Source organism: Anguilla anguilla, chromosome 8 (genome assembly GCF_013347855.1).
Source record: "Anguilla anguilla isolate fAngAng1 chromosome 8, fAngAng1.pri, whole genome shotgun sequence".
Taxonomy (NCBI): Eukaryota; Metazoa; Chordata; class Actinopteri; order Anguilliformes; family Anguillidae; genus Anguilla; species Anguilla anguilla.
This window is the reverse complement of record NC_049208.1, coordinates 44,263,311-44,286,483: the sequence shown is the minus strand read 5'-3', so window position 1 is coordinate 44,286,483 and position 23,173 is coordinate 44,263,311. Positions and strand designations below refer to the sequence as shown.

The window sequence follows — 23,173 nt, the reverse complement described above, 5'->3', positions numbered from 1 at the left end:
GGTATAAAGGGCAAAAAGGCAGTGGCTCTAAAGGTAGGCCCTTAAAAACAGCCACAGGTGCCAATTAACTCCCAATTAATTCCTAATTATGACAATTAGCCAATCAGAATATTCTAAAACGTCATTACATCAATTTCTGGAATCTTGGACAGTTTAAAGAGACAGTTAACTTAGTGTATGTAAACTTTTGACCCACTGGAATTCTGATATAGTTAATTATACCTGAAATAAATCTGTCTCTAATTGATTGTTTTAAAATGACCTTTGATGTGAACAAAGAAGATGCCTTAATTGACTTGAGATTGAATATCTTTAGCTTAGGTGTATGTAAACATTTGGCCTAAACTGTAATTCAAAAATATTAATGGATGCAGATGTAAGATCTTCGTCATTTTCAAAGTGCATGTTAAAATAACCTAACAACACCACTTTATCGTAGCTTATAGCTAAGTGAGAACGAAATTCTGCAAAGTGACGAATAAAATCAGACTATATGCTAGGAGGTCTATAGACATTTACCAGGGCAGTAGGCTGAGAAAAAGGTGGTTCCTATCATCATCAAGCTGAGATAGATATCAAAGGAGTCAATGATTTTACTCAGATTTTGGAATTGTGTGAATAAGGTAGTTATAAATAGTAGCAACCCCACCCCCTCTTTGACAAAGATGGGGGTTTTAACTATACATTAAACCAGGTGGAAAGGACTCATTTAAAGAAAAGTTTTCATCTGCTTTCAGCCATGTTTTAGTGAGACCTAATACATCAAGATAGTAATCAGAAATTAGTTTATTCACTAGCGCTGCTTTAGAGTTAATGGATCTTATGTTTAGTAATCCAAATTTCAGAATAGTATTACTGCTGGAATTTATAACATATTTTGTCTGGATAAAGGTTTTGTGGAAAACTATATGTATTTTATATTTAAAACGATCTTAATAGAGTGAAGTCAGATTTGAGCATTGGGAGGCTAGCAGACATCTGTGTTGGACAAAATGTCTGCGACCTGGCTTTAGCACTGAATAGTCAATTTCAATAATTCAGACAATAGGCTGTCTATAGATATAGATAAAAGACCAGTGCCCTCATGGGATGGGTGAACACCACCTTTTTTCAAAAGAATAGGGTTGCCCTAATATCATTGCCAATTATACAGTAGATTTTATTGCTGCACCAAATAGGGTAGGTACCAGAGCACATTACATCTTTGCCATCAAGCACACCAACTCAAAATTACTTTTCTTGACCTCAAACAGACATTGTTAGTGTTCGCATGAATAATTTACATTTATCATTAGTCAGCACTTCCAAAATTGCCTTGATGTCGGTTTCTTTAGCACAAGGAAAACAACTGACTTTTGTCACTGGTTTACAACTCTCACATCTTGGACATTGGAGTCGCTGATTATCAGTGCTTTCTCAGGTTTCTGTTCCTCAACTGGTGTGTAATCGTGTCTAGCATGAGATATACATGTATTACAAGTGAAATTACCACTAAATGCAGAAGAGACATAACCTAACATACTGCACTCACAGCAAAGGACAGAGATGAGTGAGAGTACAGGGAGCATGATTTACTTACATAGATGATGGGATGGATTTAGCTGGAGGGAAGGATGTTCCGATCTGCTTGTAGACCTCTTGGATCTGGGTGAGGTTGAGTTCGATAATGGACTGATAGAATCCGCAATATTGAAGAATCAAAGAATATATATTTTCAAAGAATTCAATAGCTGTAGCAATTAAGGGTGAAAAGTGAAATGTTCATAAAAAACTACTGTACAAATAGCCCAAAATGCCGCTTCTTACTCAAGAGCAAACCGGGTTTTTTTTTCTTCATTATGGTGAGACTTCTTAGGTCACCGACTGTAGAGGTCTTAGCCTACCAGGCCCTTTGTGATTACTGAACTCACCAGTGCTCTCTTTCGTCTCAGTGATGTTCCAAATAACACACTCCAAAGGCAATCAAAAATCTAGAATCAAGACTAGATACTAAAAACTCTTATACCTGCACGAAGGAAAAAATTTAACACACCTGACTAATCAGAAACACTGACATTGTAAATCAACATTGTAAATCATTTCAGAGGGCACTCCATATGTGTGTATAAAATGTGCATTAAAATAGTCTGTATCTTACTGATCACTAACAGACATAAAAGACTGTCAGACAAACAGACAGGTTCTTGAAAATATGACCAAATACCTTATTGGGATTGCTGGCAGTAATTATCCACACACACTGAGAGTTGCTTTCATACTGAATGGGAAAATTTGGTGACGTGAATGTGCCAGCAGGTCCTTGAAGATTGGATCCACATGTTTTCACTGAAAGAAGCAAAAAAAAAAAAAAAAAGTTGTTAATTATAGTCTGAAATTTACACAAGTAAAACAGAAAACAAGTAATTCATTCCCAACAAATCATAACAATTGGCACAAGGGGAATTTTCATATTAATGGTCTAGGAAACTGAAGTCTGTGACTTATTTGCTGACGTGTTGTTTTAATACATTTTCACATTCACAAATGGCCAAGAAATATTTCAAAATGATTCTTGAAAAAAAAAAAAAGTATTAAAACCTGTGCCGAAATTGGCTTGCTTTCCCCCTTGGCTAAACAGCAGGGTTTCAGTGGGCAGGGTTAACTGGGTGCACAACAATATACACTAAGCCAAGTGAAATCCTTCCAACATGTAGTATGTAAATGAAGTTCTTACCACTGCTTTATGCAGGCAAGACAAGCTAAGTTGAAGCATTGCCCGTTCGTTAGATGCACAGAAAGCAATACGCTTTTTTTATTTGCCCAAACATTTAGTGCCCATTTTCGCTCGGAACTTGCTGCAGAACAGACGCATTTTAGATTGGTAAGTACATCACCATTAGACAGTGATAATTAAATGGCTTTCATTACATTACATTACATTACAGGCATTTAGCAGACGCTCTTATCCAGAGCGACGTACAACAAGTGCATTAATTCAAGGTGCAAGCTTAGACATGAGGAATCAAAGCCTTTCTTTATTTGGGTGTAATGTCTGGATTTAGACTGCAGTAGAGTCTAATGTTAGTGTACAGTAGCTCAGTGTTACAACATTACACATTTTAACTATATGATGGTAAAGCGTTGTTTTATGTTGCTTTCTTTCGTTTTGTCTGGTAGCGTAATGTAACTGCAAGGACACCTGGCAGTAATGTAGCAACGAGAAATGATTTACATATGATGTATCTTATGGATATGAATGTTAATGAGCACAGGATTCACATCCACCCTGTCCTTGTCTGCTGAACAAGTCATGATAATCTATTGGTGTTTATTACAATTTAATGGTTGTAACTGGGCTAGAAACATGAAGTAAATAAGAATATAATCAATTGTCATATCTGGGAAATAAAACCACTATTTGAATTCAGTTTCCTGGACCTTTAATGAATTGATTCTCATTCATTTGTTATCTTGGGCTTATAAGGAATGACTGCCCTTCCTCCCCTTCTGTTTGCCTCTCCTCCACTCAGGGATTAAAGCAAAAAAAATCTGACTGAAATTTTTTTTCAGGCCAAGTCATATTCCCCATCTACAATTTGTAAAACAAGGTGCAGAGGAGGCCCCAGTTTGCTTTTTACGTAATTTCAATGCTGTTTTCAATCTATGAAATAAAACTGATACTTTTTGCAAGGCTTGACTTCGTTTTTAGTCATACAAATAATCAACCATCTACATAACTTTTCAGTGCATATGTTTTTATTTATCTTATTATAAAACCAAACAAAACAATGTTTTTGTGTTACGTGAGCCTCTTGTCACTTAACAGAAAAAAAAAACTAACAGCACCAGCATTAAAGATTGCAATTGTTGTGCAAAAGTCGCTAGAGTGCTTTTCACTTTTTCTAATTTTTGGCAGTGAAACCATATGCCTGAAGCTTGGTTACACCTGATACCCGTTTCAGGGTTTTTTCTGTGGGACTAATAGGCTATTTAACACTCAAACCGTGGCAAAGTTAATTGGCGGATTACCGCGGGAGTGTGTCAAAGTGACGCTTTTATTTTTAAACGAAAGTCATGTATGTGTATTTAATTTTGAAAATCGGTATGGGGTTCATTTAAGGCAGGTCTTTAGAATCATAGAGATACTTTAACTTTGTGTTTTCATTAGTATAATAATGCGTTTTCAGCTTATTTTGCATGGCAGTGCCACGAATAGAGCCTTGCTTCAGAAAAGATTAATCACTGTCAGTAAATCCAAGGTGTAACTTCATCGAAAAGACACAATACTAAGCTTTATCTACATACACAAATCTTTGCTGACCTGACAGTGATCAATCTGTTCTGAAGCATTAAAATATTGTCCGGGACAACGTAAGCCTGGTGGCTGTAGGCTATAGCCTACGGGAGCCACCGTGAGTTTGCGCAATTGTCAGACGCGCACCCGTTCTCTCTCGCTCACACACACACACACACACAAAGCAGTAGCCTAACCTCACCAAATGTAGCCTACATACAACAACGTGACAAAACCCTTCAAAACCCCTATGTCCCACTATAATGGCCACTCATTAAAAGTCTTTTAATAATAACGTGTTATTCTCTTTCCATTACTCTTGAATTATGATATGCACTGTGTGTGCTATCAGTTGATTATATTGTATAATGAAGATGGATAGGACGTCCGCACAGGCCAAGAGCTAGGGATGAGGGGAAATTAGTGTGTGCATGCAGGTGAACACGGCATTCGGGCTCATCTAATTGCAAACTGTCACGATTCTTAGCTGCTGGAATAAACTTTCCTTGTGGATTATTCTCGGTCGGAAGACGTGGGTGATTGCAAAAGGATTGCTTTCTTCTCGTTCGTCGGAGTGGTGAGATTGTAGGTTGCTCCTGAACCGCGGCTTCTCGCTGCTTCTTCATCGCAAACTTTGACTTTGATTGCAATCTTGATTAACTTTATTCGTATTTGAACAATTTCTATTGCTTGCTGGACATTAAGACTCTCGTAATTTTGGGGGTTCTGGGGTATTTTGTCACGTTTATAAATGTATATTTTGGTGTTAATCTAACGTTGGCTTGTGTAGACTACAGTTGAATGTGCGCGCGTCCGCCGAGACGTGATTAATTGATTAGCCTACTTCAATACACCGTGGGGCTATATTATCGTCTCCGATTGTTTCGTTATTATACATATTATTGTTATATTGTCAAGAAAGGAAGTGTATGATATATATATATATATATATATATATAATTACCGACATCCAAGTAGATTGTATGCCTATACAAATCAGCTACCTATCACCTGGTAGCGTGATTCCTATGTCCCATAACAGCCCCCTCCCATCGCTTTTTTTCCCTTTGGATCTTCACTGATCTCATACATGGCCTCTCTGGAATCCAATTGACGAAAATCTGTCGTAGCGACGGAGAACTTTAATCCCTGTCCACTTTAAAAACCTAAACATTATTCAGGTTCAAGACCTAGATTATGGTCGACATTGGTAAATGGGCTGGGTAAAAGCAACTGTTATCAGTGACTAACAGTTTCTAATAAATATGCACGCAATCAAGATGAGTTTATTCCAAATTAATCTTTACCAAAATAAACACAGCCTTTATTTACGACAACAGCAATTAAATATTCAATGTTTTTTTATTAAATTCACATACTTGGATATCTGTCTCGAAAATGAATGATAGTTTCACAAACTACAAGATTCTAAAACAAAAAACTTTAAAATAAGCATTGCATTCATTGAGCCATGCTGTGTGAAAGTGACCGTGTTTTTTGAAAGACAAGGGGGCATTATCTACATTGCCAGCAGGCTTTATCTAGCTCTGTCATCTTGATTACTTTCAAAATAAATAACTGATTATCTCCAAAGTATACACAGGCTTTATGGCCTTCACATACACATGCATGTCCACTCTAAGTAAGTCATCAGCACATCGAGTGGCAGCTAATAAAAAAATCCACTAAAAACAATTACATTTTAATCTATTCCCAAACTAGGCTTTTCAATGTAAAGCATAACCACTGAAGAGACTATCATACATTATCAAGCTAGCACCAAAATTAGAGTGGATGTACGCACACAGCCGGCACATATTCCTACTGAAGCATGTGCAGCATTAATTCAGTATTTACAGGGCTACTCTTTTGTACTGCATATATCTGATCAGCTTCCGCATTAATGATCTGGCTGCCTGTCAAATATAGAATTGACTATAAGATCTTTGCTGTTGACATATAAAGCTTTAAACAGTGTAGCCCCTTACTATCTTAGTGAGTTACTTATTCTTTACTCTCTTCCAAGATTACTTCATTCGCAAGATGCTGGTTATGAGAAAATTCCATGCATATCTAAAATTACAATGGGTGGTACAGCCTCCTTTTATAGAGCTCCTGTCTTATGGAACAAACTCTCTGTGTATGTGTCGGCTGCAGACACATTCTCCTTCTTTAAGTGTAGGCTTAGGATTTGGGTAGGGAGCTTTGCGTCAAGTGTCAAGCTGGCTGCTACAGAGCTGACATATTAGGTAGCTTAGTGTCAAGCGTCAAGCTTGCTTTTATGGAGCTGACACGCTAGGTAGCTTAGCCTCAAGTGTCAAACTGGCCTTTACGGAGCTGAAACACTAGGCAGCTTAGCTTAGCGTAACAGTGGCATTACATACACATACTGTACATTTATTCAGTGTGTTGTCTATCTTTATAGCCTAACCTTATCTTTTCTGTTTCTCTTTCCATGGGGTTTCTGCCCCTTACCTCACCCTGAGTCCACAGGATAGCTTCAGCCTTGTCCTGCGCTCCATGGTCATGGACAGCTTCAGCCCTGTTTCTCCCCTGCCCATGCATTGACGCAGCCTGGAGCTCTACATCCATCACCAGGCTCCTCTAAACTGCACACTGCACCATACTGAAGTATACCATTTGGTCTTCTATTATTCCTGTTAGCTATTACCTCAACTGTAACCTGCTTAATCCATTTTATTTGCTGTGATAGATCCCTTGTAGCATTTCTGCTACATTCCATTCTACTGCTACTTAACACTAGGCTGGCCAGTGGAGGTTGGGCTCTCCCTCTATAACCGGGTTCCTCTCAAGATTTCTTCCCACTGGAGAGTTTTTTTTTTTTTTTGCACTTACTATTTGGGGGTTTCAGGCCTGGTGTTTGCTCTGTTAGCACTTTTTGCTCTGTCTCTTGCTTTGCTACTCTGTTAAGTGTCTGTTACAGTTCTCTGTAAAAAGCGCTATACACATACAATTGAATTGAATGTTTGATTGTTGAACTTAATTTGTTCTGAATAAACCTGACCAAACCTCACTACAGGTGGCTTCTGTAGAGTCAGAGATACAGCCTTCAATCTATGGGCTCCTAATGCCGAGCATAGACTACACGACCAACAAAATCGTAAGATCACTGTACAGATTGCACTGACATTCTGACATTCTATCCTGTACATTTGTGTCTTGTAGTCGTAACTAGACTAGCTACACTCTATGGTCATTCATGGACATCATGCTGACATAGTTGCAAGTTTGATATTGTAACTTTTCGCTTGCTGGCTCTTATAAATTTCCACTGTATCGAGTCAGACCAATGTGTACCAATTCAGAATGGTGATTCATGAACTTTTGCAAACAAAATACAGGTAGTGCTCCAACTAAGGAAAGAATATTACCGACAGGTAGTAAAAGGGGCAAGTCGTGGGGGTAGAAGGAGTACACAGATGCCACAGAGCTTCTGAAGGTAAAACTGTTGGCTATTGACAATTCATTATATACCCTACTGAATGCATATGCATGCAGAGCAATTGTTTAAATTCAAAACAATTGTTTACATTTTCATACTAACTGTTAGCTGATGACCTCAACAGAAGTCTTGTGTCCTTTCAGTAAAAAATAAATGAGAAGTGATTAGTAGAAATGTGTGAAACATACTTTAAATCCCATCTCCTTTCCGGAGTGTTATGCATCATCATTCATCATCACCACCCCATTCAACTCACAAGGGAAACTGATCTGACTGCAGAGGAAGTGTGTACAACCCAACAGTCTGTGTATGAGCTATAGGCTATATAAGCGTAAATTATCGCTTGCTTGCAGGAGTTCTAAAAATTCTCAAGTAAAGAGGGGAGCATGCTTTTGTAAATTAGATGGAATACTTAATTGGCCTAATTTACATAATCTTCACCTTGTTTTAGCATGTTCACTCCAGGTATACATATGCATGAACACATTTACCTATGCATCAAAAAGGAAAGTCGCAGATCTCCACAAAATACATCCTAATACCGATTTTGACCAATTGTGACAATTTAGTAAATACAATGTAGATATTACGACCTTGCAGCAACCGCTATTGTGTAGGCAAAGCAGTTGCAAACCCTTAGGAAATCTGGTCCCAAGTATATCTGACACTGTGACTGTTTGTGTTTACTGACACAATAGGCAAAGCATTAAGACTTTATTATGATGGAAAAACTTGATGTGATGTTTGCTGCTATGCACGGACGCATTTTCTATACAATCAATGGTGCCACCTCACCAAGATACTCTCTAAAAATGCAATCAATTAATTTGGAATCAAGCACATTATGTGATCACTTTATCTGTGAATTAACTGAAAATCCCCATCTCTAATATATACAGCCCAGATGTTTATAATATGAATAATAACTAATCGCAAATAAACCTGTGGGAATGAACCTACTCCCAGCTCGAATGAACAGAAAATGAACGTGGCATGAGAGGAGCACAAACACTCATCAGACGGCAATAGAGATCTAATCAACTAAGAATGCCAAGCCAATTCAAAATGAAAACAAACAGACAAAGCACTGTGAGGCTACCAACCGAACCTTTTGAATACACAAATGCCAGGTAGCAAATAAACTTCGGAAACAGTAATCACTATGGGCAACCTTAAGTGGTAACTGCTGCAGACTTTAGAGGATAGTGAAACCGAAGCTCTGACCACAGTTGCAAGGTTGATATCTGACTAAATCTGAGAACAAATTCATATATCTTACCAACAACAATGCAGGGATGAGAAGAAGAAAGAGGAACTCTGTGTATAATCCTCCCACATCAGGAGGAGAGGCTATATCATCACACAGAGGTTAGTCCATGACAGTTGTTGGTATGAGATTCTCGATGTATGATGTAAACAAGGAAGGTATATCCATAATGTAGACATAAGAATAAATCATGTTGGAGGAGAAAATGATCTAATTGACTAGATTTACATGGGAGAACATTCTGATCCCAGAACAGTGTTTGGTAAATATTTATTGGGAAATAAAACAACAATAACCCTCAAAGAAAATGTGAGGGGTTTTGGATCTGACTGAGCATGCAAGTTTTTCAGATGCAAAAATGTAAAAAATGATGAAAATCAACATGTCACAAAGCTTGGACCTTTCAGACATGCAATGAATGCAGCAGTCTAATCAGAGTAATCAGAGGGACTGGCTCTGTGCACATAACAGGAACCAACTTAATTGATATCAGACCTGAATATGGATTTTGTTGAGATAACAATGTCAGTGCATTTTAAGAAAACAAGTAGAGGTGCAAGCTTAATCAATGAGTAAGAAAGTTCCAGAGGAATAAACTCGTTCTAGTCCCTCAGTATAAAACAGCAAGTCAGTAAATATGAGTCACTCTAGTTGCTCAAACTCCATTTCAGTCCCTAATGACTTACAATTAAACTGCCAGCTTGAAATATTGTAACATTTTCATTTCCATTGTTCACTTAAGCAATGAAAAAAAATGTTTAGAATCATGGCTGTCTAATAAGACAATGGAACAAGCAAACATAGGCTTTTGCATCAATGTCTAACAAACCAACATTTTTAGGAACATGGATATGGTTGCATTCCTGAAAATATTACCATGCACAAGTTAAATGGTCCGGTCCCCTGCATTCAATAGATGCAGGGACAGGACCACTGATACAGTTGAGGCCAAAAGTTTGCATACACCTAGGATAAAGACATTCAAACTCAATTTTTTTTACAACTCCACACATTTCATGTTACCATACATTTCCTCAATTACCCAATTAGAGCAACTAGTTTATTTCCATAAGCGGTCATTTCAAAATAATAGCTAAGAGACAGATTTATTTTATCTTTTATGTACTACATCAGATTTTCAGCAAGTCAAAAGTTTACATACACTTTGTAAGTATTTGGTGGCATTGCCTTTTTATTGCTTAACTTAAATCAAACGCTTGGGGTAGCCTTCCACAAGCTTATTGCAATACTTTGCTGGAATTTTTGTCCATTCCACCTGACAGAACTGGTGTAAGTCAGGTTTGTTAGCCTCCTTGCTCGGACACGCTTTTTCAGTTCTGTCCACAGATTTTCAATGGGATTCAGGTCAGGGCTTTGTGATGGCCACTCCAATACTTTCACTTCGTTGTCTTTAATCCATTTTGTTACAATTTAGGAGGTATGTTTAGGATTACTGTCCTGCTGGAAGACCCAGTTGGGCCCAAGATTTAACTTTCTAGCTGGTGTCTTGAGGTGTTGCTTCAGTATTTCTAATATCCTCCTCATGATGCCATCTATTTTCTGAAGTGCACCAGTCCCTTTTCCAGCAAAACACCCCCACAACATGACACTGCCACCCCCATGCTTCATAGTTGGGATGGAGTTCTTCGGATTAAAAGCCTCACCCTTTCTCTCCATACATAGCGCTGATCATTATGGCCAAACAGTTCAATTTTGGTTTCATCTGACCAGAGAACACTTCTCCGTCCTGGTGTCTTCGTCCTGGTGATCACCTGCAAACTTCATTGTGGCTTTTTTATGCCATGGTGATGTAGGATTCTCTTAATGGTGGATGTAGATACTTTGTTATGTGATGACTCCTTCACCAGTTCCTTTGTTGTTGTCTTGGGGTTTAGTTGAACCTTCTGTTGAAATTTCGTTCAGCCCTGGGAATTAAGTTAATTTGTGCCTTCTTCTTGAACAATGCATTGTCTGTGCGGTCCCAAGATTTTTATATTTGCATACAATAGATTGTACAAATGCTCATGGTATCTTCAGTTGTTTGGAAATTGCTCCTAAGGAGGAAATAGACTTATGGAGGTCCACAATTTTTTTTTCTGAGGTCTTTGTGAGTTACTTGGATTTTCTCATGGTATCACAGGAAAAAAGGCAGTGGCTCTAAAGGTAGGCCCTTAAATACAGCCACAGGTGCCAATTAATTCCCAATTAACTTCTAATTATGACAATTAGCCAATCAGAAGCTTCTAAAAAGTCAGTACATCAATTTATGGAATCTTCCAGAATGTTTTAAGAGACAGTCAACTTGCTGTATGTAAACTTTTGACCCACTGGAATTCTGATATAGTGAATTAAAGCTGAAATGAATCTGTCTCTTACCAATTGCATATCCCTTGGGAGGTTAAACCTGTTTTGGCGATTTTTATGAAAACAAAGTTTGACATTTTATTTTTAATCCGTAATGGCATAAATGCTGCATTATAATCAAATAACAATATATAAATAGCTGATTTTCCAGAAAATAACAGTTGTTTCCTTTAATACAACGTTTAAAATTAGCTGCTATCCTCGGGATGTAATAACTATCATTGGGGGGAAAGGATCCGTGTACTTTTTGGTCAATCATTTTCCATTTCAGGAACAGGAATTAAAACGCAAGAAATGAATGGGTGTTCGATGTTCATTTTAAAAACAGAAATCAAAAAACGAGAATCAATTGGTTACTCGTGTTGCAGACTGATATTAATTAATTAATACAATTACATAAACTGAACTTGCTCTCGATTTTAAAGTTCATGGTGTTATGTTCAAATTTCTGTTTTCTCAAGGGAGAATAGTCCGGTGGTTACAGCACCCCAGGGGTCAAATGTAGAAAAATATGAATGTAGAAATCTGGGGGCAGTTTATTCATTAATAAAAAATCTGGGGTTATTTTGAATAAGATAGCAATCACCTTTTTTTTCTCTTTTCTTTTCGTTTTTTAAAAATTATATTGCTTAAAATTATATTGCTTGCTCTATTATTCCTCAGGACGCTGGCAGCTTAACATTTTAGGACACCTAAATATATGAAAGCATGAATACATAACAACCGAATAACATGTAAAACATTTCACAGCGATTTTTTATTATAACAAAAATGTGTAATAATACCTTCAATGAGGTTTGATTTTTTATAATGTCCCAATTGACTTCGGTACAGCATTAGGTGCATGCACAAATGCTCGTAAAGAAAGTCAAATGACCTGTTAAAGTGAGACCATATGCCAATTTTGTTTTAATGTTTGTGCGTGGAATGCCACTGAATACAGCAGAAAGTGTCACCTCCCCCTGCAACTAGAGTGATTACACAGGAAGAGGGAAGCGGATAATAAATCGTATTAAAGAAGCCATTATTTTCTGACAAGTTAGGTATTTATATGTTGTTATTTGAGTACCACTAAAAATAAACAGTCAAAATATGTTTTCTGAAAAATCGCCAAAACGGGTTTGACGTCCGTATTAGGGTCTTACGACTTTTATGTTGCAAAATGTTGCCATATGACAAAAAGAGTTACCGGATCCATAAAAATATCTGAATGACTTCTATGCTGATACCAGCCCAATAACACCCGGAATTAGGCCTTTATTTTTTCCCAATACTAATGTTATCTTAACACCTTAGCGCACATGCCAAATCTAGCCAGTCCTTTCCCATTTAGGGGGTACCTTATTTAAAGCTTTATAACTGCAGATGTGAACATCACAGATACTTGAAAAATGGTTTATATGAAGCAAGACATTTGTACCATTTACAATGCTAACTTAGATTAGTTTATATTCATAATTTTGCAATAAATAAAGTGCCACAAATGCAATTATCTAGGCAAAATATCAAAAATGAATTTGCTCTTATTTAGATCAAAAACTTCTTGACCACAAGTTCATAAAATCTAAGGGTAGATATGTAGAACTACCAAAGATCTATGAAGCAGTGTACCCAGCATCTAAGCAGTGTACCCAGCATCTCCAAATCTATCCAAAATGTCTAAATTATGCATTGCTGTAAATCACAACATATTCACATATTTCACTACAAATAAACTTTTTTGACTCAGGAAACCAACTGTTGCATCATTTTTGAGTGGGAATTACAATTAAATGAGCCCCTTATGAACGTTTAACATGAAACATTGATATCAGATTAAACAATAATGCACAAATATTGTCACACTATGCCATACCGTACCTAAATGTATAATAATGAACTATTGTATGCATTTCTATACTCTGTACACCTCGTATGTTTTCTTGTATGGGGATGGGATGACATAAAAACAATTTTCAACCATCCACGACGTTTTGGCAATGTTCCAACTCTCACGTCATCACTGTTGCATGCATCACAAAAACTACTAAACTACTAACGAACACTTACATTACAGTGTGAAATATCCTCATTATAGAATACCACCAACCAATTTCAAGACACTCAATTTCAAAAATAACGTATATAACCGAAATATTTTCAGCAGTAATACTTACATAGCAATGATGAAATCTTATCTATGCTCAGTAGATGGAGACAGAGACAGTATATCAATGATTCTGTTCTATTCGCTTCTGTCTTACTCCAGAAAACAATGTCAGCTAGGTCTATCAGCAAACATATGGACCCAGAAGTCCTCAATAATAGTATTTTCCAAGAAATTACAAAAAAGAATTGACAGCGTTTTGTCAGATGCAGCGTCTTTTACTGCTATCACAGAGTGAATGCGTAAGTGAATGCGATGATGAGAAAACCTTTGGTTATGCTGACCTATAAAATGATATTCCAAAAGCAAAATTAGACATGTTATACATCATTAGAAAGCTTATACTCTCACCTACTGAATAAATGAATTGTCAATCAAGCCAGAATGTACTAAAAAGGGCGACAATGCCATAAACAACACGTGTGGTATTACGCACAGCTATTTTGGAAGGTACCCAGGTGTCACAAATACGCATATATTTCACAAACGGATTGTCCAAGGCAATATATGACCACTCAGTCTCAAAAGGGACATCTCTACGCTTAAACCAAGGTATATTTATATTTATTCAATATTTAGTCCCAGATATTGACTGTAGAATGACATGGTATCATTTTTGAAAACTTTGTCTCGTTTATTTCGTTATTGAGTCAGCAGCGTTTTCACTGCTGAATTGGCATATCTTAGGGCTATTGTCGGGTTCATCTTGTTGCTATGACGGAATATGATTTTTGAGTGGTGAATGAATATTTTTATGAATGCCCAGATAGACAATATTGTACATTATGTCATGAGTGTAGTTGCAGATGAGACTGCAGGGAGGGGGTGCTTGTTAAATGAACAACCACAGTGACAATGGAGGCGCTGCGAAACTCCGTATTCGGCATAGTTGTCATGTCATCTACTAATGAAATTAAAACAAAGCGTTTCTGTTTTAACTCATACTTTGGTTGCAGTACACTGAATGTCTGAGTTCAGCAATCTTGGCAAGCCGGCGTGCCGACCACTAGGGGCTTCGCACTAAGGGGTTAAAATCACAGAGCTAAGCTTTCATCCTATGATAGCAAATCACCCCAGAATGCAACATGGTGTGACATCAAGTACAATTCAGAATGGTGGAAGCTGTTCTTATGAGGAAAAATTACACTATGCTGCCCCCTACTGTCAGAACCCCACAAGCATTTCTCTCTGGCCGGCGGAACATCCGCCACAGAGGCAATTGCGTCAAACAAAAGCAGTAACCACTGTATGTGGTAGTGTAATGCAGTGCCCTTCAGTAGTACGGGGACAATAGTGTGAAATTTGTTACTTTTGCTAATTAAGGCATTTGAATTTGAGATTCAAAGATGAATAGGAGACAAAAATACAATCATCTTTTATTATTATTTTTTTGCTTTTTAATGGTGTTTATGTGTGTCTATGTTTTACCGTTTAAGAAACACCTATTTTTGTGTTGAATCCCACATTTTTATCTTTGCAAAAGTAAGTTAACAGATGACAGGTATTAACTGTTGTTGTATGTTTATTTTGCATGGATGGTTCTCACATAAACAAACAATGACTGTCTTGGTTGTAGCCATTGTTTTTATCTGTGGAGATCGCATTTAGAGTAAAAACGCATAAACCATCATGAAGACCAGAGGAATGAATGAAAAACAACTAATCTGTAAGCTGAGAGGAATGTAGCATTCATTAAGGATAGAACACAAAAATGGGTATACCATTGGGCTGGGCGATATACCACAACAATAATTATCGAATGCAATAATGTTCGTCCTTACCTGGCATATTTTTCTTTTCCTCTTTTTCTCTTTGATTATACCTGGTGCGTGAGTAAACAACCACGCTTCAGAGGCCGATGAAATGCTTCCGAAGAAAAACACTTAACGACTGCTATCTATTGGGTGTTGATAAGACAGAAGTCAGCAGCAGGTCATACAGTGTCCATGTGATCATTTGATGTGTTTTCATTAATCACAGGGACGCTGCAAGGTCTTGCTGCTGATTGGCTGCTTTATGTTCACCCAATGGATAACAGTGGTGACGCCTTTTTCCAGAAGCTTTTCATGTAGCCTCGGAAGCGTTGTTATTTACTACTGCATTATGTATATTTAAAGAGAAAAAGAATGAAAGAAAGACAATACACCACACGACGACCGTGGTTGCATTTGATAATTACTATTGAAGTATATCCCCCAGCCCTACTACTGTATATCAAATACAGCAGTTTGAAAAGTCTTGGAAATCAGAAAGAACTGGTGAAATAAAATACTGTACAGGTTAGCCAAGGAAGATAACTGCAGTTGATGAGAGCTGAATCCTAAGAGCTGTGAAAAAAACCCCTAAGACAATGGTTACTCACCACCAGTCTCCAGAGGACAGGGATGAAAATATCACAAGCCATCATACACAAAAAACATTAAGAGCACAATTATAGAGGCTACACTGCAAGATGCAAACCTCTGATCAGCAGCAAGAATCGAAAGCCGATATTAGAAATCACCAAAACATACAAACAAGCGAGGTTTTTATGGACAGACGAGATCAAAATAAACCTTTGTCAAAGCGATGGAAAGCTGAAAGCATGGAGACAGGAACGGACTATGATCCAAAGCAGCTCCCTCTCATCTGTGAAATGTGGAGTAGTTAGTGTCATGGCTTGGCTATGTATAGCTGCTCCTGGAACATGCTCACTCATTTTTATTAATAACGTAACAAAGGATGGCAGCAGCAGGATACATTTGAAAGTATACACACAGATCATTGGCTGGCACTTTATTCTGCAGCAAGACAATAACTCCAAATGCACTCCATACACAACCAAAGCATTCATCAATAGGAAAAGTGGAAAGTTTTGAACTTGCCAATTCAGTCACCTGATTTAAATCCAATTGAGCATGCATTTCACTTGCTGAAAAGGACACGGAAGACAGAAACTTTCCAAAACAAAGATGAACTGGAAGCAGCTGAAGGAAAGGCATTTCCAAAGAAGATACCAAAGGACTGGTGATATCAATGGGTTGTATATTTCACTCTACTGTACCCATACGTTTGGAGGGGCCTGTATGGTGGTTAGGGAACAGGGCAAAAGTTGCAGGTTTGATTCCCAGCCAGGTGCTGCTGTTGTACCTTTGAATATGGTATTTAACCTGAATTGCTTCTGAGAAATATCCAGCTGTATAAATTGGTTGTATGTAACAATGTATTCTGTTAGTCTCTCTGGATACAAAGACCTGCTACATGCAAAAATGTATGTATGTTCTCTTGGCAATGCACTGTGATTGCTTTTTCCCTTGTTTTCCAAAAATCAGCGGGCTGAGGCGACTGTTACAGCTTTTAAGCAGGGTCTGCAAAACAGTTGGACCCCAGGGATCCTCTTTTTCCGATGAAGAGTGGGGGGGGGGGGGGTCACCTTTACACACCGGCCGGTGATCACTCCAAGCAGCAAAGACCTCTGCCACCCTCTGACAGGTGATGGTTTTCGATCCTTGCAGCACATGGTCCTCATCGCAAGTGAACTGAGCCATGGCTCCAATGCTGACATGGAGAGGAGAGACCAAACATTTGAAGAGTCAGCCTCCCAAAAGCAACAGTACAATATTGATCCTAAATAAAACTGCTTTTCAACCCTGATTAATGTGGCTTTTCTCTTTACCTCTAAATAGCCACCCAGAGACCTTGGGGGAAGTTCAGGTAATTGCAGGTACACCTTTCTTAAAAATCACATTATTACTCCTTTATCCAGGGCTGTAAAGTGCAAGCATCATTTCTACAACTGAAGTGTGATCAGAATTTTATCTGAATATTATCATGAAATTTTCCATGATGTGTAGGGTTATTCTAAGGCTTACTGTTATCATGTAATATTATTCTTTACAAAGCTTAACTGTATAGCAGGTGGATTTAGTTTCCTGCTATTCTATACAACAAATATGCCATATGTATACAGTGGAAACCGTTTATAGTGATCACATCCGTCCAGGCCAAAAAGATCAGTATAAGATGAGGATTACTATAACCACAGTCTTTTTTTTTTTTTTTTGGCGGATAACCATCTAATTGACATTTGTACATTTATTACATGAATATAATGTAATGAAACCAACAGCTTCTCTATTTTACTGCATTTCATTGACTGAAAAACAGTAGCATTGGCTGTTGTACAAAATATCAGCTGTTTCAAACCCTTCAAACAGGAATACTGTACCGTATAGAAATAGACTAGCCTACAGCAACATCATTTAGCGGTGGCTTAAGTGCATTTTTAATTTTTAACAGTAGGCCTGAAAATGAAAGTAGGCTAAGCATGTTACTTTTGACTGGTGAATTCGACATGAAAAAGAAACAAAGTAGCCTAATGTAGCTACAGTGCTGTGTAACAAACAGAGGTAACAATGTAGCGGCATTAGCCTACTACTGTATTGGAATAAACGTTGACTGTAGGCTATCAATGCCGTACTGGTAGCAGAGAGTTTCAAACAAACGTATTCATAAAATGTTCTAATCTTAGTCAACAACAAAAAAACATTACCTCTGCTTTGTGTGTCGGCTCTGCGCCACCTGGAATATAACAGTCATTACACAAAATTGTCGATTGATCCCTTGTTTGAGTAGACTACACAGGGTAGCCTGAGGAACAGCAAGTTTCGCCGCAGCATCTCGTTGATTGTTTTTGCCAGTTTGTCATATGCTTCAAGGAAACTATGTTTTTCATGAAGAGAAAATTACTTTCTTTTTTCCTGTCATTTCAATGGTGTGCCCCATTAGCGTACTCAGGTAAGCTGACGGTAGACGGGTTATCGACAGGCACGTTAACTGTGTTAACCTTGTGCCGCTCAGTATCATGGGAGTAAGTAAAAAAAATAATAGGCTTACTGTAATTTAAATTTAATTTCCTGAATTACCTTAGTTTTAAAATATATATTTTTAAATTTCACATGTATGAAAAGACCCAAAATGAACACTTTATGCGGACTACTTGATTACAATAACCAAATTATTTAAACAGCGTTCGTATAGGAATGATTCCATCCCGTGCTTTTTCAGCCATATAAGCGGTTGATCACTGTAACCGTGATCACTATAAGTGGTTTACACTGTGTATATATATATATATATATATGGCATATTCCCTGTTTCAGCATGACAATGCCCCCAGGCACACAGTGAGGTGGAAATGGTTTTGTTAAGAACACTGAGGAAGAACTTCACTGGCCTGTACAGAGCCCCGACCTCAACCCATCCAGCAACTTTGGGGTCAACTGAAAACTTAACTGCGAGCCACGCCAAATAACCCAATCAGTGCCCATCCTCACTAAAGCTCTTCTGGTTGAACGGAAGTAAATCTCTACAACAATGCTCCAACATCTAGTAGAAGAGTGGAGGTTGTTATAGCAGCAAAGGTTGGACCAACTTCATAATAATGCCCATAATTTTGGATGAGATGTTGGACACATATACTTTTAGCCATGCAGCGTCAATACATATATATTTTTAAATTCCAATTTCCCCAATATACATAAAGCTCTTTTATTATCCATCTATCCATTATCTATATCCATTTTTTTAAATCAGGATCGCAGGGGGTGCTGGAGCCTATCCCAGCATGCATTGGGTGAGAGGCAGGAATACACCCCGGACGGGTCACCAATCTATCGCAGGGCGCACACACCATTCACTTAGGCACTCATACCTATGAGAAATTATGAGTCTCCAATTATCCTACCTGCATGTCTTTGGACTGTTGGAGGAAACTGGAGTAAACCCACACGGACACATGCATAACATGCAAACTCCACACAGAAAGGCCAGCCAGGATTCAAACCCAGGGCCATCTTCTTTTATTATTATTATTATTATTATTATTATTATTATTATTATTATTGTAGTTCCTGCAATATACCACCCTCTGTTACACTACCACCCTTGCCTAATATCAGCAATTCATGATGTCCAAATGTTTTAATTTCCCCCACTGCCTGCCATCCACAAGCGCTCTTATCAGTTTAAATGTTATTTTGGCAAAAAGAGATAATGGAAACTAGCAAACACGCAGATAATGCAGCCAGAAAATAAAGAAGTATGCATTGCTGTGACTAGGAATGCCAAAATTTCTCAACAAGAGATTCTATGTATAAGAGGTAAATGTATGAACTTTACATTACATTACATTACAGGCATTTGGCAGACGCTCTTATCCAGAGTGATGTACAACAAAGTGTATAAGCATAACCAGGCGTGTTGAAAACCCTAGAGGGAAGTACAATTTCCAAGTGCAGGGAACAACCGTGTAGTTTAACTTGGACCCTGTAGGTTAATCTGATTAACACAAACAAAAACAGCAACAAAGCAGTCTATGCAAATAATACAAGCAATAGTTGAGTAGGCACGAGTGCAATAACTAAGTCAACTAAGATAAACAGCTTACCTAGCTACAGCCCTATGATTACATAGTCAATTAGAGACTACAACTTTGACGAAAGAACCATCAAACAAAAACAGCAATTTTAGAAAAATCTAATGCTACAATATATCTGATATATCAAAATCGAATGCACTGAATTTCTCTAAATAATTAAGTTTAAATGATGATACAAAATAATGTATCATCATTATTTATTTTCCCTTCATGCTTATTTTGCCACCTCTGCTTATTGCAAACATTAGCACTTGTGTTTTAAGTAGTTGTAGGTAATACATCAAATCAAGCCAATAAACACTGAATAAAACAATATTATATGTTAAGTAGTTAAATGGGTGTTTAAATAAGAGTAAAAGGAATAGTCAGAGGCCCTGATAAAACATGGCTAATTATATTATCAAATTGCAGCCCCAGCCACATATTTGCTGAAGATCTAAGGGAGCAGGGTGGAGTGAATTATTTTAAGAGATCTACACTGTATTCTGGAGCTAGACCTAAGCTTTTCCTAACAATTGTTAAGTAAAATTTTAAATAAATTCTAAAAGGAACTGGAAGCCAGTGTAGTGAGGCCAGAATATGTGTTATATTAGATTTTATTTGATTTGGTAAAAGCCTTGCAGCTGAATTAGACAAAAATAATAATACAATAACCACATAATAAGGGATTTTGTTTCTGGCATGTGTACAGAATATTGTAGTAATCAGCATAATAAACTGGGGAAAAAGTATTTGTGACGTTGATTGAATGAACGTTACGAGGGAAAAGCTAGCGGCGGTCACTCAACAGTCCATAGGGGTTTACCTGAAGTCTGAGCCTAAGCGTTTCCCATTTTCTGGTTCCCCTGGATCTGGGCAAGAATTGGAGGCCTGTTTAATCCCTCCTTCATTTACTGCAGAAAAAGAAAATGACACATGTAATCAAATCCAGCTGCAACAGCAGAAGCAACAACCTCTTGCTGTCACCTCCATAATATTGTACATTTTAATGCATTTTATCGATTGAATGAAACTGCTGATATGAAATCACTCAGTTAATATTTTTTGCATGATTAAGGTGACTGATCATTGCTTCAGGCATGTATGTCAAATAGTCAAAACATAAAAATAGTTTCCATTTAAGGTGACTAATTTAGGCCAAAATGTAAGACAGCGTTCAATGTATCATTTCGCTTAGTAGGACGCTGACCCCAAACCATCAGATCTCTAGTTTATTCAGATAGAAAATAAACAAAATATAATAAAAACAAGAAATTCACCCATAAATTAAACATTTTGGGTCAAGTTCAGCGTGCCGTCTAGATTGAGCCTAACACTGGATTTATCTTGAGATTTTCCATATTTCCTGGATGTACGTCAGGATCACATTGCCCTGGTTCCGATTGCAGAATGCTCTCTAAATTGTTAGTATAGTCTAAAGCTCATCTTGATAGGAGTGTTCTTTAAATGCCACAAAGAGCAGTGGTTCTCAAACTCGGTCCTAGAGGCCCCTGTGTATGCTGGTTATCGTTCCAACCACAATTGCAATCCAAGAATTTTAACAAGCTCATAATTTTTCTTACCTTGCTGCATTTCATGCTTTAGAGCAGTGGTGTCAAACTCGTTGCCATGGAAGGCCGTGTGTATGCAGGTTTTCATTCCAACCAATTAATGCTGCCTTAATTGAGTCCAATTACTCATTCAGCCATATGCGTTTAACTGCATTGAAATTACTCATTCAGCCATATGCGTTTAACTGCATTGAAGCACAGAATATAAGAAAATTTTTATTTAGACAATGCGGGTCACCATAGACGTCGGATCACCATTGTGCACAAACCTGCATCCCTAATTCAGCAAATAATTTAACTAATTATATAATCAAGATCTGAGGCTGGAATGAAAACCTGCATACACACGGCCCTCCATGGCAACGAGTTTGACACCACTGCTTTAGAGGGATTACTGTATTTACTCTCTCTCTCTCTCTCTCTCTCTCTGTATTTACTCTCATAAACCACATTATGCCAATTATAGCTATGCATCCCATGAAGAATAAAATTTCCATGTTCATTTTGTGATATATTGAGCTATATTGCAAACAATTACATTAAAACGTGTTTTTATCAAATGAAAGACTGAGGATAATTGATAGGTTCCTAACTCGGTTAGTGAAATGTTTGATTTCTTTAAAATTTTCCTAAACTTATTAGCACAGTGCAGGTTTGGCATGTTATTATTTTCTTTAAATTCTTCATTGTCTTCCACATGGTTCTTTTTAGTGGTCAGCTGTCCACTTTCACCCATTAGGAGCCAGTTGATTCACCTCAGTCTTTAAATTTTACAACTAGGTTAACCTATTTAATAGCATGCAGGTTTCAGCAATTTGGGAAGCAGGGGCTTCTTCCAAATCAACCACTTGCACTCTAGACCCAATACCCACAAAATTACTGAAGGAGCTATTGCCTATTCTTGGCAAATCAATTCTTCATATAATTAACTCTTCACTGTTATCTGTGTTCCCATATCTTTTAAGGCAAAAATCAAGCCACTGCTCAAGTGATCAAATTTGTATCAGACAGACCTGGCTAACTACTGACTAATTTCAAATCTCTAATTTTTATCAAAGATTCCTGAGAAATGTGTAGCACAACAACTCTTTTCTTTCTTACAGGATAACAAGTGTATGAGAGGTTTCAGTCTGGTTTTCGGAAGCATCATAGTACTGAGACAGCCCTTGCCTGAAATTCGAATGATCTGTTTCTCTCCCTTGATTGTGGCTGTATCTCTGTTCTTGTCCTGCTTGATGTAAATGCTGCCTTAGATAAAACAGACCACCATATCCTCCTCCATACGTTATAAAAATCAGTTTGTGTCACTGAGCAAGCCCTTATGTGTTTTAAATCCTATCTCGATGACAGATCTCAGGATGTTGGGGTAAACAATAAGTCCTCCCTGAGTATTCTAGGGTACACTCTGGAGTACCACAAGAATTAGTGTTGAGTCCTTTGCCTTGTACATGCTCGCTCTTGGGGATGTCCTAAGCAGCCATGGTGTTAACTATCATTGCTATGCAGATGACATGCAACTTTATGTATATATCTTTTAAATCAGGCAAAGTTGATCCACTAGCTAAGTTAGAGGCCTATCTTAAATACATAAAGGCTTGGATGAACCAAAGTTTCCTCATGTTCAATTCTGATAAAACTGAGATGCTGGTAGTAGCTCCCAAATCTCTTATAAGTTCCTCCAGTTTTCCTTAA

The 23,173-nt window shown here is 37.6% G+C and overlaps 1 protein-coding gene across 9 annotated transcripts in view; it reads right to left on the bottom strand.

The window, feature by feature from the left end:
• csmd3b (CUB and Sushi multiple domains 3b) overlaps window positions 1–23,173 on the bottom strand; it is a 938,142-nt gene that overhangs the window by 595,078 nt on the left and 319,891 nt on the right. For all 9 annotated transcript variants that reach the window (XM_035430384.1, XM_035430386.1, XM_035430391.1 and 6 more), the window contains 3 exons: window positions 20,737–20,824; window positions 16,926–17,050; window positions 2,204–2,325 (listed from right to left, as the gene is read on the bottom strand). In XM_035430384.1, the coding sequence (XP_035286275.1) occupies window positions 2,204–2,325; window positions 16,926–17,050; window positions 20,737–20,824 (335 nt within the window). The remainder of the gene's footprint in view (window positions 1–2,203; window positions 2,326–16,925; window positions 17,051–20,736; window positions 20,825–23,173) is intronic.